This window comes from Dendronephthya gigantea, unplaced genomic scaffold (assembly GCF_004324835.1).
Source record: "Dendronephthya gigantea isolate DGI-Jeju-01 unplaced genomic scaffold, DenGig_1.0 000012F, whole genome shotgun sequence".
Lineage (NCBI taxonomy): Eukaryota > Metazoa > Cnidaria > Anthozoa > Malacalcyonacea > Nephtheidae > Dendronephthya > Dendronephthya gigantea.
The window spans coordinates 1,018,372-1,034,074 of NW_021163022.1; the positions used below are offsets into that span (position 1 = coordinate 1,018,372).

The 15,703-nt window shown below is 35.5% G+C and overlaps 1 protein-coding gene, 1 long non-coding RNA gene and 1 pseudogene across 3 annotated transcripts; 2 read left to right on the top strand and 1 right to left on the bottom strand.

Annotated features, from left to right (window-relative positions):
- The first annotated feature begins 454 nt into the window (after window positions 1-454).
- LOC114518973 lies at window positions 455-3,317 on the top strand. Of its 2 annotated transcripts, XM_028539025.1 has the most exons (4): window positions 455-1,002; window positions 1,911-1,948; window positions 2,035-2,141; window positions 2,365-3,316. In XM_028539025.1, exons 3-4 carry the CDS (start codon window positions 2,036-2,038, stop codon window positions 3,033-3,035), a joined length of 777 nt encoding a protein of 258 aa, XP_028394826.1. In that variant the 5' UTR covers window positions 455-1,002; window positions 1,911-1,948; window position 2,035; the 3' UTR covers window positions 3,036-3,316. The 2 variants fall into 2 exon arrangements, with proteins under 2 accessions (XP_028394826.1, XP_028394825.1); XM_028539024.1 differs by having other exon boundaries at window positions 1,911-2,141; window positions 2,365-3,317.
- LOC114518976 lies at window positions 1,983-3,369 on the bottom strand. Its single transcript, XR_003686540.1, has 3 exons — window positions 3,289-3,369; window positions 2,405-2,481; window positions 1,983-2,060 (listed from the first exon to the last, which is right to left on the bottom strand). It is a non-coding gene; the product is annotated as an uncharacterized LOC114518976 (long non-coding RNA).
- A 2,848-nt stretch (window positions 3,370-6,217) lies between these two features.
- Window positions 6,218-7,790, top strand: LOC114518974 (annotated as a pseudogene).
- The last annotated feature ends 7,913 nt before the right edge of the window (window positions 7,791-15,703 follow it).

Sequence of the window (15,703 nt, forward strand, 5' to 3'; positions counted from 1 at the left end):
AACATTCCAGGTTGCCCGTGACAACATCTTCCAAGTACACTAAATTATAAAACTTAACCTTTTTACCAAATGATTAACCTAACAGTGTGTGTGACTATGTAACTACAACTCATGGCTTTACGGGATAAATTTGTTTGCCAGCCAGTCTTGTCACGTAGTCTTAGATCAATGATGAATTCACGCAGTAGGCAAGCTTGACTAGATTGAAACAAGGATCAATGATCACGAAGCAGAGCCGGAAATAGAAAATACATTTACTCATATAGCTCTACTCTACCACTAAGAATGCAGTAATATTCACTATTCAGCGACAGAGCTATTCCCCTACGGTGGGGGATTATCGTTTCTTGTAGGGGTAGCGTATACCCATAGCTATAGTCAAAAACAGGTATTTTGTGGGGAACGTAGGTAGATTTCTTTCAAATCGTTTTTAGTTTACCTCTTAGCTCTTTTATCGTGTCTTTCTATTTTAAAAGTCGTGTTGAACTTGGGCATCTGAGTAAAAATGTCATTTTCCTGCACTTAGAAATGGGTATACCGGAACATACCAGGGAACATACCATAATTTACCATAGTTACATACGCCAGTTCTAGGACCCCCGTTCTGTCTCGCGGATGTTAAATTACATATAAAACTATTGTTTACATTGGTTGATATGGCATTCTAAGTGTGTGGAGTGTAAAATATTTGGAAAAAATTCCTATCAACTGTACAAATATCAACTTTTATTTCTTTTCTTTATGTCTCAACATCGCGGAACATTTGATTTGTACGTTTCTCTTACTTTCATTTGAAGTAAGTCATCAGAAACACCGCTGTGAAACAGTTGATTGATGAACGCTTATCTAGTGGATAGGCTAGACAAGCACAAGTTATAACTCGAGTATATAAACTTGATCTGCTCATACGTGTGCATTTCACCAGCTACTTTTATATATGATTCCTGGTTAAACATTTAAATGTAGAAAATATGGCCATCGGTTCCTGTTTGATTCAACTAGGTGAGTTCAAAATTAACCTTTGCGACTATACAGTAAACCATAATAACAAATTATTTGGTATAGATGTATTATTGAAACACTGCATGTAAACGGACAAGCTAATATCACCTATATACAATATATCTGTTCGCAAATTTTATCTCGCAACCTGTGTCATTAACTAAACGATTGCTATGTTTTAGCGTATCAAAACCTTAGCTATTTCAATTATTTTTCTAGCCACCTGGGGCCATGTTGATTTTATACTCGATCAATTTACGAACTCTATTTTTAAAAAAGGCAGTGAGATATTGAGCATGAACAGTTCAGCAATATTTTCACATCATTTTGCTTAAGCGCCCAACATACGAAGTAATCATTTTAAGGAATAGCCGAAGGAAGCCACACTATAATGTTTTACACTTGCATGTATAATATGTAGGAAGTATATACACATACTGTACTGAAAAATGATACATATTTGCAACCATACAACTAAAATGACTAAATAAGTCATTTGAAGAAATATCATCGAATTAAAATTCAGCCCCATTTAAATCACAGAATTTCATATAGCATCAATGAACAACAGAAAACTAAATATTAGATTGTTTGTTGGGGTGCTGATAGTTTTAATAAAGTTTATTGAGTTCAACCAGTACATGCATAAAGGCAAGTCCTGAGATTGACGTTTAGGCAAATTTCAAGGTGATTTATTGCAAAATAGGGGGAAACATAATGTGGTGTACTGGTATCCATACTTGCACCTGCTACCTTTATACCCATATTATTTAACCCATTATCTGTCAATTTCACATCCATTGTCTTTGACAATCCTCAAACTAATTCTGTCTATTTATATTTAAATCAGTTGTATAACCATTCACTCCTGATCTTACTAACCAGCTTGCTATCATTTCTCAATGTAGCAACAATGATTGTCACATTTAGTGGAAAGAACTCAATGGTAAATATTACCAATCCTTCATCATCTAACATATCATCATTGGTAATACATTTTAAGACATCCCAATCAAATTCACAAATTGTTAGCATGGTGTCTGGAAGCTGGTTGTTTGCTATAAACATACAGAGCAATGGATCATTAGCAATTGATTATAAATTTGACCAGAATATCAACAATGGATCTGTCGATTTAGGTAAGAATTAATAATCATATATATTGCATCATTTTTTTGAATGATTGAATTATTAACTCTTAGTATAACTGATGCTGTTCATCAGCTGACAAGCAAAATCATCTTGTGTGTCTTTGGGGTGTGAGACCCCTAACAAAATGCATATTTATAGTAAGGTATATGCATGTATTTTATGTAAGGTAATCAAAATATTGATTCTGATTCTTATTTGTATAACATTTAGGTTTGGTTAATACTGACAAATGGTTTTTACTCAACATTACATCTCAAGAAAATTCCACACAGTTTCAGTTAAGTGAAAGTAACATTTCACTGTCCATTCCATGTGAACCCAAGACAACTAAAACAAAAAACATAGTTTTACTTGGTGAAACTTTCTCAAAGATTTTAAAAACTGGCTTACAAATTGGAGGGGAAACTAACACTAAAAGTTTAAAATCTTTTAAAGGCTGTGTTGGCATGTTCTTGCTAAATACTCACACTATAGATTTGTTAAATGTAACTAAGGAAAGTCGTTCTTTTAAAAGAAACCTCAAGGGTACAATAAAGGGTTGTCCATGCTCCCAAAAACCCTGTAAGACAGGTGCCAATGTTTGGGATGAAACAAAGGGCAAGTGTGTTTGCAAATGTGGGTTAGACTACTATGGTGAATTTTGCCAAAATATGTCGAGGCCAGAAATAACAGAGAAAGATGATTCTGAAAATATTTATATTATTGCTGGTGTAGCTGTTGGTGTTTTACTATTGATAACATTGGTGATATGTGTGGTGTTCTATATTAAGAGGACGAGTAGTACCATGTTAGGGGTATATAACCCAAAAAATCAAGAACAGGTACAAGGGCAACAAATGAATACAGCATTTTCTTTACCAGTTCCTGAGAAGCTAATATGAACATAGTTATGTGGTTAGACAAGGTTTGTTGCACCTGCAAGCTACACGAAAAACTTGCGACAAATTTGTTACAAGTTTGTCAAGTGACTTCAGTCAAGCCTACAACGGTTTATAAGCACGAGATTCTCTGCTGGGTATAACTTGGTAAAATTGGACATAATTAAACTTCAAATGCTTTCTTATTGTGACGTACATGCTGTAACTATTCGATAATATAATGATTATACAAATATTTAAAAACAAGTACACATACATAAATATTCATGTCATGTTCGTTTAAATCTTTGCAAACCAGAATGTCGATAAACAATGCATCTTTTGTTTCCAGTCTTTTTTGGAATCTACACTCTAAAGGGCGATCGAGCCACAGGTTGTATACAAAGTACCCGCGTCGAAATCAGGTTTTGTTTCAAATGGGGGGGGGGGGGGCGTGCACGCCTAGTTTTGGCAAGGTGATCAGTTAAATGCGACGTCGGTCGGTAAAAAGTATAATTTTGCTCAACATGCTTTGCTCCTTACGATAATTTGACAAGTCGTCTCATCCACCTGTTGATAAATCGTTTATAAAGTGATAAAAGAGATTCTTGAAGTTTTGCATGTGAATCCAGGTGTCATCACTTACAGACAGTCGCCGGTGCTCTGCGGTCCATATCGTCGATGATTTCTTTTCTATACTCGGACAAAGCACTTAAAGTGCATAAATTATGCATCGGTGACAGGGCCTCTTTTAACATATAGACTGGGGGGGGAAATTGCCCCCCCCAGCCCCCCTTACTTCCCCCCCAGTCGGCAATTTTTTCCCCCCCAGTAGAAAGTCCCTTTTCATATTTTTGGTGTGAAAATAACTCCCAAAGTTAATATTGGACAACATATTAATTAATCCGTATTCCAGTATTCCTTTCGCAGAATCTCAACCTCAGGCTCTCTTGCCCTATAGTGTAGCGAAACCTATTTTTAAATTAGTAACTGGAATTTTATGGACTTTATGAATTTTATTTTATGGACTAGATTTTTTCAGGTCCCCTTTTTACGTTATTTCAGGTCCCTTGGGGAAAATGTCCCACCCAGTTACATATCCTTAAAAGAGGCCCTGATCGGTGACAAACGACAGATAGAGAAATAGAGAAAGCCGACGGTCTGCGAGTGATGAAAACCAGGCTTAATGACGTGCAAGGCTAAGCAATAGTTATTTTATGTACACTTCTAAAACGCATAACATGCATGCATTTGAGACATTTTAAAAGGCCAGTTTTTCACTTCAATCTAGCGACCAGAACTAATGACTTTAAAACAATGGGATGCGCTGCGATACGAAATTAAGAAGCGCGTGCAAATACGTTTGACTTCAAGACAGCATTTTATATGTTTCTAGGCACGCAATCACGCAACACTTTTAATAATAATAATTTATTTATCCATCTTAGGTATAAAATTACAATGGATTTACAATTACTAAATATGATTAAAATGTATGTATATATACAAATATAATAAATTTACGATTTTAAAATTATGTCTATAATAGTGCATTAGTCCTTGGAATAAACGAAAGTTTATGCCTATTGGTATGAGAGAAGAACTGCGGTAGAGTTCTTGGAGTTCTTAGATTATATGTTGTCGTCACAATATCTGGTATGTATTTCCTGCAAGGGTGCGTTTCATTATCCATAATTTTCTTGTATTCACGTATGGCGAGCATGTCACGACGCTGTTCAAGAGACTGAAATGAATCAGACGGCAGAGCAAGTATTTTTAGACTTCGAGTTTGAATGTTCTCCACCTCATCTATTAAATATTGTGGTAAACCACTCCAAATTGGGGCTGCATATTCCAAAACCGGCCTAATTTTCGTGAAGTAACAAGTTAAACCTACTTCCGTCGATAGGTTTGCTCGGCGGCATTCCCGGAGGTGGAATAAACGTTTGTTTGCCTTTTTAGTAATTTCTTCAACGTGTGTGTTCCATTTAAGGGTATCGTTACACCAAAGGCCCAGCAGCTTGAACGTTTTTACTCTTTCAATTGTATCATTACCAATCATAAGTGAAGGTGGTGCAGGAATTCCTTCTTTGAAGCAAATCCACATATCTTTAGTCTTTTTTATATTAAGTTCCATCTTGTTTCTAAGTGCCCAGTCATTCGTTGCATCTAACACCGTTTGCATGTTGCCAGTGGAGCAATATGAGATTGCCTCATCCTGAGTGCAATCATCTGCATATTTGTATGTATTAATCTGCAAATGGTTGGGAATGCAATCTTCAAGATCGTTAACATAGACATTAAACATTGTTGGTGAGATGACAGAGCCCTGGGGGACTCCAGAAGGACAGGACCTAATAGATGATAAACTCGCACCTATTTTTACTCGCTGGCTTCTTCCTTCTAAGAAACTCTTCGTCCATAACCAAAAGCATTTAGATACATTCATTTCAGCTAATTTTCTTAGGAGCAAGCCATGGTCAACCATATCGAAAGCTTTACGAAAATCAATAAATAAGGCATGAATTCCCATTCTTCCATCCCGTGAATTTTCGGTCTTATTGTACCAATTTTGGATAATACTCGCTAACGCAGATACTGTTGATCTTCCTTTTGTAAATGCATGTTGATTATCTTTGATGTTAAGGTCATTTTTATTCAGTTTAAGTTGTATGGTTTCCAAGATTTTTGCCATTTGCGGTAATACAGAGATTTGCCGGAAATCATTGTCAATATCATTCGGGGGGTATACTTTGGGCACAGGGGTGACCAATGCGTGCTTATAGAGAGTCGGGTATTTGGACTGGGAAATGCTAGAGCAGATGATATTATGTGTGCATATCGTTTGAAAGCGCGCTTATTATTCTCTAGTAAATATAAATTCTATGGAATCGGGGCAAAATCTCTATTTTGGACATATGTTAGATTAATTTCGTCTGTTTTGTTAAAAAATCTAAAGTTTATATTCCAAATGATCGATTTACTGCGTTAATTTTTTTATTAATAAATGCTTTGGAAAGGTTGTAAACAAATTTTGTATAAAAACAATAAGTATTTGAATTTCGATCGTTTGAATGATGGGAATGAGTCATATGGCTACCTCCTCCGCAGGCCCTAGGGGCATTTCTGGCATATTTGCCCGAAAAGGGCCTGCGGAGAACCTGCGGAGGAGGTAGAGAGCAGTGAACTCTATACAACACGTATTTGTTTACAGTTCAATGGTAGAGAGTCATATGGTGTTTTTGAACATCGTGTCGAATATCGTGCGTACTTCACACAGTGACCTCGCTTTTGGTTATTTTTCGGAACGCTTCTGTTGCCGCGATTGTAAACGTTGCGACTTGTATTGACGATTGTGATAATTTTGCGGCACGGTTAAGTTATAATCGTCTAAAACTAACGAATATGAGTGTGTTTCTCCGACTGGCAGGAATTATAGCTATGGTGGCAATAAGTTATCGTTTCTTGAGAATGTTTATTGCCGGCGGGGTGTGCACAAGCACAGCAAGTATGAGTGGTAAGGTAGTGCTTATAACCGGAGCAAATTCTGGAATTGGTAAAGCTACTGCAGTTGATTTAACTAGACGTGGTGCAAGAGTTATCATGGCGTGTCGGGATCTTAAGCGAGGCGAAGCTGCCTTGAACTTCATGATGCAAGAAACTGGCAGTTCAAATGTCATCTTGAAACATCTAGACCTTGCCTCGATGAAATCCATTCGTGCATTTGCGAAAGAAATCAACACAAACGAGCCTGAGCTTCACGTATTGATAAACAATGCCGGAGTGATAGGTTCACCGAGACGGCAGGAAACCGAAGATGGGCTTGAATTGACCATGGCGGTGAACCATTTCGGTCACTTTATGTTGACGAACTTGCTTCTTGATCTGTTAAAGAAATCAGCTCCATCACGCATTGTTGTCGTCTCCTCGATTGCACATCATAACTTTTTAGAAACGCTCTCCCCATTCAGATTCGATAATATGCACAGCGAAACGTTTTACTATAATATGGAAGCTTATGGTCAAAGCAAGCTGGCGAATATCCTGTTTACCAGAGAGCTAGCAACCATGGACTGCCAGAGAATTTAGGAAATTTGATGATGAGAGTAATATCTATATTTCTTAAGGCACCTGAACAAGGGGCACAGACCAGCATACATTTGGCTGTGTCTGAAGAGGTCGAGGGCACCTCTGGGAGGTATTTTATCGATTGTGAAGAGAGAGAACCAGCGAAAACAGGCCAAGATGATGTAGCAGCAAAGCAATTGTGGGAAATAAGTGCCGAGATTGTAGGAATGCAGGATTTAATAGCGGATGAAGAATAAATTGGGCATGCACGCTCAGGAGGCTGATTTGATTTGAGGCCATATGATTTAATTACATAACTTGTGTGAACTTGCATGAAAATCGGTACTAATTTCCACATAATAGGAGAAATCTCGTTAAATTGTAATTTACGATGAAATTTATGATAGCGATGACGCAATTGATAATCTTCTCAACAATGTAGAATTACTAGGATTACCATTTACCACTAAACTAGGAGTTCTTATCAGAAGAAAAAATTGCTGCCGGAAATCTTAAGCAAAGATCTTCACTTCTGCATGTTTGATTCCAAAACGTCTAAATGAATTTCAGGAAGACACGTCGTTTTTAAAATTGTTTTAGAAACTTCTGGAATGTTTTTGCAGGTAGCATTGTGATCTCAATGATTACAATGAAGAAAAAATACATTAGGAAAGATCAGTGGACAAAATTTAACCAAATTTAACCTCAAGAATCAGTAGCACACATAGTAAATATATATTTTCATACCTGTCGTCAAATACACATCTTGAATATGAGGCCATCTTTTAAATGTTTGGCTGGAAGACTAAACTTTAATATTACTTTCGCGCAACAAATGTAGACTGCCCAGCTCATTGAGACTGCCGAAATCTATTTCGAACTTTCGCTTGGCAACCTTTGCTGTAGCAACAAAGGCGTTTCAACATGGCCGCCCAATTCCGAGTTTAATTCACTGGTTTAATTCCAATTATATTTCATGAGCTCCGGTCGAAATATATGAGATTACAAATGGTAGAGTTTAACACAACACACTCCTGAAGTGAATAAGATACTTTATTGTCAGGCTCAAACCCAAACTGTAACAAGAAGAGTGTTCATCACAGGTTTTTAATAAAATCTTTAGAAGGTAGAAGCGGTGGGCCAATCAGCCATTTTCAAAATTTCCTCCAGAGGAACTGACGCGTTTGCTGCTGCCGAGGTGGCAGCTCCCCGTACCGGTGAGCTTTGAATATTGAGGTGTCTATACCCGCTTGGGCAAGGAACTCGCGAATCCACTGATCGAGTTAGAGTTGAAGGAGAGACTGGACAGTGTTCAACTCAATGTATTGTTTGAAGCAGACAACTGGGCATAGTTTCGTATCTTCAGGGAAGCACGATACGATAGCGAAAACAGGAACATCAGGTGTGTAGTTTTGGTTTGTGGTAAAGTGAATGTGATGCCTTCCGGTGCCAACCGGTAATGGTTAAGATCCGGCTTTCGGCGAAGAATGGATAACCGGGTATTTGCTGAACCCAACAGGCAAAGTGTCTGTTCAATGGAGGTTTTTAACTCAGCTAAATCTACGTTTACATTGTTTTCGGGACGATCATGTAAGGTGCAGAGGAGCCTGTGGCATTAAGCAAGGAACGTTGGGCAACCTGTAGTTCCTTGTCTCGTTCTTGTACAAATTTTCGGTTGTTTTGTGCATTACGTTGTACCACTGAAGGGTCAAGCTTGATTTCCAAAAAGGATGTAAAGGGTTCTGAAGGTGACCAAGAAAGGGTCATATTATCAGGATCCGGCATAGAATGAGTTATTAAGCTCTGTCGTAATAGGGGGGGGGGGTGTATCTGTCCCTCTCCCGTGTAACTTCATATGCAGAAGAATCCAAATCTGATGAGTCGAGAGTCGTTTCTGGTGACTTAATAGTCAAATCTGGTGGCTTATTAGCCGTGATTGGTGGCCCGAGAGCCGTAGGTTCAGGCAAGTTTGCATCTAAACTGTCGATATCATTTCCCGCTGAAACTGACAAAGCGTAATCTTGAGTCGCTTCATGGCATTGTGAGTGGGAAGCCTGCGAGGCTGTTTCACTGGTGTTTCTTTCCAGCCGGGATATCGATTCTGGCATTGCACACCGACATATCTGCTTTTAAGTTTTTCACCGATTATAAAATTTCACGAAGAATCTCCTCGTCTTTGTGACCGTTGTGACTGGTTTTGCGTCGTTTTGTCGATCTGCATGTTCTTCAATATATGATGCGAATTTTCGCGCGAATGGGATCGTTTGCGATGGTGTTGACTCGCCATATTATAGAGGGATGAAATCATGTATGGTATGGAGGAGGTATGATCAAAATATGTAAAAAAAAAACGGGGTTTGCCTTGTGTATGCTTTGAAAACACTATAATAACGTTTCTTATCACTCTCATACAGAGTTCAGACGACGTAAAGCCAAGCTAGGCAATAGAATTCGTCGGGAAGATATTGATGACTGATCCATACCTGAGGCTGAGACGGCTCAAGATAACTTGCCTTCAAAGAGAGAACATGACAGCTTTTTCTCGAAACGTATTGGTGAAATGAAAAAGGTAAATCTTATGCTAAATCTTGCGTGAATTTACTCGTGAATTTACAGCAATTTAGATCGTGCACAATCTAGCCGCATTCAACCGCTCAGCCGTCGCTTTAATTCCCAGCAAAATATGTCTTTGAAATGTTTGTATCTTCCCAATAACTCACACTTGAAATTACGCCAAAATTCTAGTTGGAAGTGCTCCATAATCAATGATTATGGAGCACTTCCGACTGGAATTTTGGAGTATTTTCAATTGTGAGTTATAGGGAAGATGCAAACAGTTTTCCAGAGCAAGCAATTTGAACTTTTTTGGAACGATGCAGATGTTATTCATCATTGGTTATGGGGCACTTCCGAAAGGAATTTTGGTGTAATTTCGATTGACAAAGAAAGACAGTATGGTGTTTGATCATTGATTATGGAGCACATCCGCCTGGATTTTTTAGGTATTTTAAATTGTGAGTTATAGGGAAGATGCAAACAGTTTTCTCGAGCCTGGAAAAAGTTACATTTTTCACTTTTTCGAAATCACCTTATCTTTTTGAAGATTTTCACAGAAATGTAATTCAAAATTTCAATTGAAAATTTATTTTTTTGTGTCCAAATTTTATTTTTTTGTCAATTTTTTTTCTTGGGTCCAATTTTTCTCTTGCAAAAATGTTTTTTCTGTCCCAATTTTTTTTGTCAATTTTTTTGTGTCTGAATTTGTTTTCTTGTCAATTTTTTTCTTGTTTTGGGCAACTGTGTCTGCCTTGACACCTCGTTCCCAGGGAATTTCCCTTGACAAATGCCCTGGGAACGAGGTTGTCTGACTTGGGCTCCTTGCCCAAGGCAACACAATTTTTTTTCGTTTGAATTCTTTTCTTTTCAATTTTTTTCTTGTGTCCAATTTTTTTTTCCTGTCAAAATTTTTCTTGTGTCAAATATTTTTCTTGCGCCAAATTTTTTTTGTGTCCATTATTTTTTCGTGTCTAAATATTTTTTCTTGTGTCCAAAATTTTTTGCTGTCAATTTTTTTTTCTTGTGTCAAAATTTTTTTGTGTCAATTTTTTGTTTTGTGCAACTGTATCTACCTTGTTGTACTGTATCCAGACACAGCTGGCCCAAGACGATATATTTTTTTCGTTTGATTTTTTTTCCTGGGTCCAATTTTTCTTCCTCCCAACATTTTTATGTCTAAATTTTTTTCTTGTCAATTTTTTTCTCTTAATTTTTTCCTTCCTCTCCTGTATTAGCACACAGCTAGCCCAAAACAATATAATTTTTGGTTTGAATTTTTTTCTTGGGCTCAATTTTTCTTCCTGTCAACTTTTTGGAACATTGAAAAAGTGGTCAATTTTGCTTACCCCTTACCATTTTGGTCAATTTTGACGACTTTTTCAATTATTCAAAAACTCTCTTAAAACGCTAAAAATGGCTTCCTAGGACTAATATCTTTCATTTTAGAGCATATTTGGTTGGTTTTTGGAACATTGAAAATTTCGTCAATTTTGACCAAAATGGTAAGGCTTAGTTAGCCCTTACCATTTTGGTCAATTTTGACAACTTTTTCAATTGTTAAAAAACTCTCCTAAAATACTAAAAATGGCTTCATAAGATCAATGTTTTGCCCAAAATTACAATAATAATGACTTATAGAAATTATGCATGTATTGTTGAAATATGTAAATTACGCCTATATAAACCAAAAAACAACCACGCCTAGTTAGATTCATATGAACTTCATCGAAGGAACTAGGAGTAACTATAAAGTAAGTTATATTTTAACGTGTATATTATATTTGTATTTCAAGCTCAATTTCTTGTATCTATAACAATTTTGATACTTATATGTAATTTATTTTCTATTTAGTTTGACTATATGTGTATATATGTATAATAAACATCACGAAATCGTATAGTACAAGTAAACGCTCCTGGTTAGCCGAAGTTGTTCTGGCTCCGGATAAAACCGCCAATACGTGCAAAACAATCAATATCTTTCATTTTAGAGCATATTTGGTTGGTTTTTTGAACATTGAAAATGTCGACTATTTTGACCAAAATGGTAAGGCTTACCCCTTACCATTTTGGTCAATTTTAACGACTTTTTCAACTTTTCAAAAACTCTCTTAAAATGCTAGAAATGGCTTCCTAAGACTAAAATCTTTCATTTTAGGGCATATTTGGTTGGTTTTTGGAACATTGAAAAAGTGGTCAATTTTGACCAAAATGGTAAGGCTTACCCCTTGCCATTTTGGTCAATTTTGACGACTTTTTCAAGTGTTCAAAAACTCTCTTAAAATGCTAAAAATTGCTTTCTAAGACTAATATGTTTCATTTTAGAGCATATTCGGTTGGTTTTTGGAACATTGAAAAAGTGGTCAATTTTGACCAAAATGGTAAGGCTTACCCCCCTTACTATTTTGGTCAATTTTGACGACCTTTTAAATTATTAAAAAACTCTCTTAAAACGCAAAAAATGGCTTCCTAGGACTAATATCTTTCATTTTAGAGCATATTTGGTTCGTTTTTGGAACATTGAAAATGTCGTCAATTTTGACCAAAATGGTAAGGCTTAGCCCTTATCATTTTGGTCAATTTTGACAACTTTTTCAAATGTTCAAAAACTCTCCTAAAATACTAAAAATGGCTTCATAAGATCAATATCTTTTATTTTAGAGCATATTTGGTTGGTTTTTTGAACATTCAAAATGTCGACAATTTTGACCAAAATGGTAAGGCTTACCCCTTACCATTTTGGTCAATTTTAACGACTTTTTCAACTTTTCAAAAACTCTCTTAAAATGCTAAAAATGGCTTCCTAAGACTAAAATCTTTCTTTTAAAGCATATTTAATTGGTTTTTGGAACATTGAAAAAGTCGTCAATTTTGACCAAAACGGTAAGGCTTATCCCTTACCATTTTGGTCAATTTTGACGACTTTTCAATTGTTCAAAAACTGTCTTAAATGATAAAAATGGCTTCCTAGGACTAATATCTTTCATTTTAGAGCATATTTGGTTGGTTTTTGGAACATTGAAAATGTCGACTATTTTGACCAAAATGGTGAGGCTTACCCCCTTACCATTTTGTCAATTTTAACGACTTTTTCAACTTTTCAAAAACTCTCTTAAAATGCTAAAATGGCTTCCTAAGACTAAAATCTTTCATTTTAGGGCATATTTGGTTGGTTTTTGGAACATTGAAAAAGTGGTCAATTTTGACCAAAATGGTAAGGCTTCCCCTTGCCATTTTGGTCAATTTTGACGACTTTTTCAAGTGTTCAAAAACTCTCTTAAAATGCTAAAAATGGCCCTTCTAAGACTAATATGTTTCATTTTAGAGCATATTTGGTTGGTTTTTTGAACATTCAAAATGTCGACAATTTTGACCAAAATGGTAAGGCTTACCCCTTACCATTTTGGTCAATTTTAACGACTTTTTCAACTTTTCAAAAACTCTCTTAAAATGCTAAAAATGGCTTCCTAAGACTAAAATCTTTCATTTTAAAGCATATTTAATTGGTTTTTGGAACATTGAAAAAGTCGTCAATTTTGACCAAAACGGTAAGGCTTATCCCTTACCATTTTGGTCAATTTTGACGACTTTTCAATTGTTCAAAAACTGTCTTAAATGATAAAAATGGCTTCCTAGGACTAATATCTTTCATTTTAGAGCATATTTGGTTGGTTTTTGGAACATTGAAAATGTCGACTATTTTGACCAAAATGGTGAGGCTTACCCCCTTACCATTTTTGTCAATTTTAACGACTTTTTCAACTTTTCAAAAACTCTCTTAAAATGCTAAAAATGGCTTCCTAAGACTAAAATCTTTCATTTTAGGGCATATTTGGTTGGTTTTTGGAACACTGAAAAAGTGGTCAATTTTGACCAAAATGGTAAGGCTTAGCCCTTATCATTTTGGTCAATTTTGACAACTTTTTCAATTCTTCAAAAACTCTCCTAAAATACTAAAAATGGCTTCATAAGATCAATATCTTTCATTTTAGAGCATATTTGGTTGGTTTTTTGAACATTCAAAATGTCGACAATTTTGACCAAAATGGTAAGCATACACCTTACCATTTTGGTCAATTTTAACGACATTTTCAACTTTTCAAAAACTCTCTTAAAATGCTAAAAATGGCTTCCTAAGACTAAAATCTTTCATTTTAAAGCATATTTAATTGGTTTTTGGAACATTGAAAAAGTGGTCAATTTTGACCAAAATGGTAAGGCTTACCCCTTGCCATTTTGGTCAATTTTGACGACTTTTTCAAGTGTTCAAAAACTCTCTTAAAATGCTAAAAATTGCTTTCTAAGACTAATATGTTTCATTTTAGAGCATATTCGGTTGGTTTTTGGAACATTGAAAAAGTGGTCAATTTTGACCAAAATGGTAAGGCTTACCCCCCTTACTATTTTGGTCAATTTTGACGACCTTTTAAATTATTAAAAAACTCTCTTAAAATGCTAAAAATTGCTTTCTAAGACTAATATGTTTCATTTTAGAGCATATTCGGTTCGTTTTTGGAACATTGAAAAAGTGGTCAATTTTGACCAAAATGGTAAGGCTTACCCCCCTTACTATTTTGGTCAATTTTGACGACCTTTTAAATTATTAAAAAACTCTCTTAAAACGCAAAAAATGGCTTCCTAGGACTAATATCTTTCATTTTAGAGCATATTTGGTTCGTTTTTGGAACATTGAAAATGTCGTCAATTTTGACCAAAATGGTAAGGCTTACCCCTTGCCATTTTGGTCAATTTTGACGACTTTTTCAAGTGTTCAAAAACTCTCTTAAAATGCTAAAAATGGCCTTCTAAGACTAATATGTTTCATTTTAGAGCATATTTGGTTGGTTTTTTGAACATTCAAAATGTCGACAATTTTGACCAAAATGGTAAGGCTTACCCCTTACCATTTTGGTCAATTTTAACGACTTTTTCAACTTTTCAAAAACTCTCTTAAAATGCTAAAAATGGCTTCCTAAGACTAAAATCTTTCATTTTAAAGCATATTTAATTGGTTTTTGGAACATTGAAAAAGTCGTCAATTTTGACCAAAACGGTAAGGCTTATCCCTTACCATTTTGGTCAATTTTGACGACTTTTCAATTGTTCAAAAACTGTCTTAAATGATAAAAATGGCTTCCTAGGACTAATATCTTTCATTTTAGAGCATATTTGGTTGGTTTTTGGAACATTGAAAATGTCGACTATTTTGACCAAAATGGTGAGGCTTACCCCCTTACCATTTTTGTCAATTTTAACGACTTTTTCAACTTTTCAAAAACTCTCTTAAAATGCTAAAAATGGCTTCCTAAGACTAAAATCTTTCATTTTAGGGCATATTTGGTTGGTTTTTGGAACATTGAAAAAGTGGTCAATTTTGACCAAAATGGTAAGGCTTACCCCTTGCCATTTTGGTCAATTTTGACGACTTTTTCAAGTGTTCAAAAACTCTCTTAAAATGCTAAAAATGGCCTTCTAAGACTAATATGTTTCATTTTAGAGCATATTTGGTTGGTTTTTTGAACATTCAAAATGTCGACAATTTTGACCAAAATGGTAAGGCTTACCCCTTACCATTTTGGTCAATTTTAACGACTTTTTCAACTTTTCAAAAACTCTCTTAAAATGCTAAAAATGGCTTCCTAAGACTAAAATCTTTCATTTTAAAGCATATTTAATTGGTTTTTGGAACATTGAAAAAGTCGTCAATTTTGACCAAAACGGTAAGGCTTATCCCTTACCATTTTGGTCAATTTTGACGACTTTTCAATTGTTCAAAAACTGTCTTAAATGATAAAATGGCTTCCTAGGACTAATATCTTTCATTTTAGAGCATATTTGGTTGGTTTTTGGAACATTGAAAATGTCGACTATTTTGACCAAAATGGTAAGGCTTACCCCTTGCCATTTTGGTCAATTTTGACGACTTTTTCAAGTGTTCAAAAACTCTCTTAAAATGCTAAAAATGGCTTCCTAAGACTAAAATCTTTCATTTTAGGGCATATTTGGTTGGTTTTTGGAACATTGAAAAAGTGGTCAATTTTGACCAAAATGGTAAGGCTTAGCCCTTA

Coding starts and splice junctions, on each gene's coding strand:
- LOC114518973 (XM_028539024.1), top strand. CDS start 972: ATGGCCATCGGTTCCTGTTTGATTCAACTAG. Junction 1,003..1,910: donor TTCCTGTTTGATTCAACTAG/GTGAGTTCAAAA, acceptor TTCTCAATGTAG/CAACAATGATTGTCACATTT. Junction 2,142..2,364: donor CAATGGATCTGTCGATTTAG/GTAAGAATTAAT, acceptor TATAACATTTAG/GTTTGGTTAATACTGACAAA.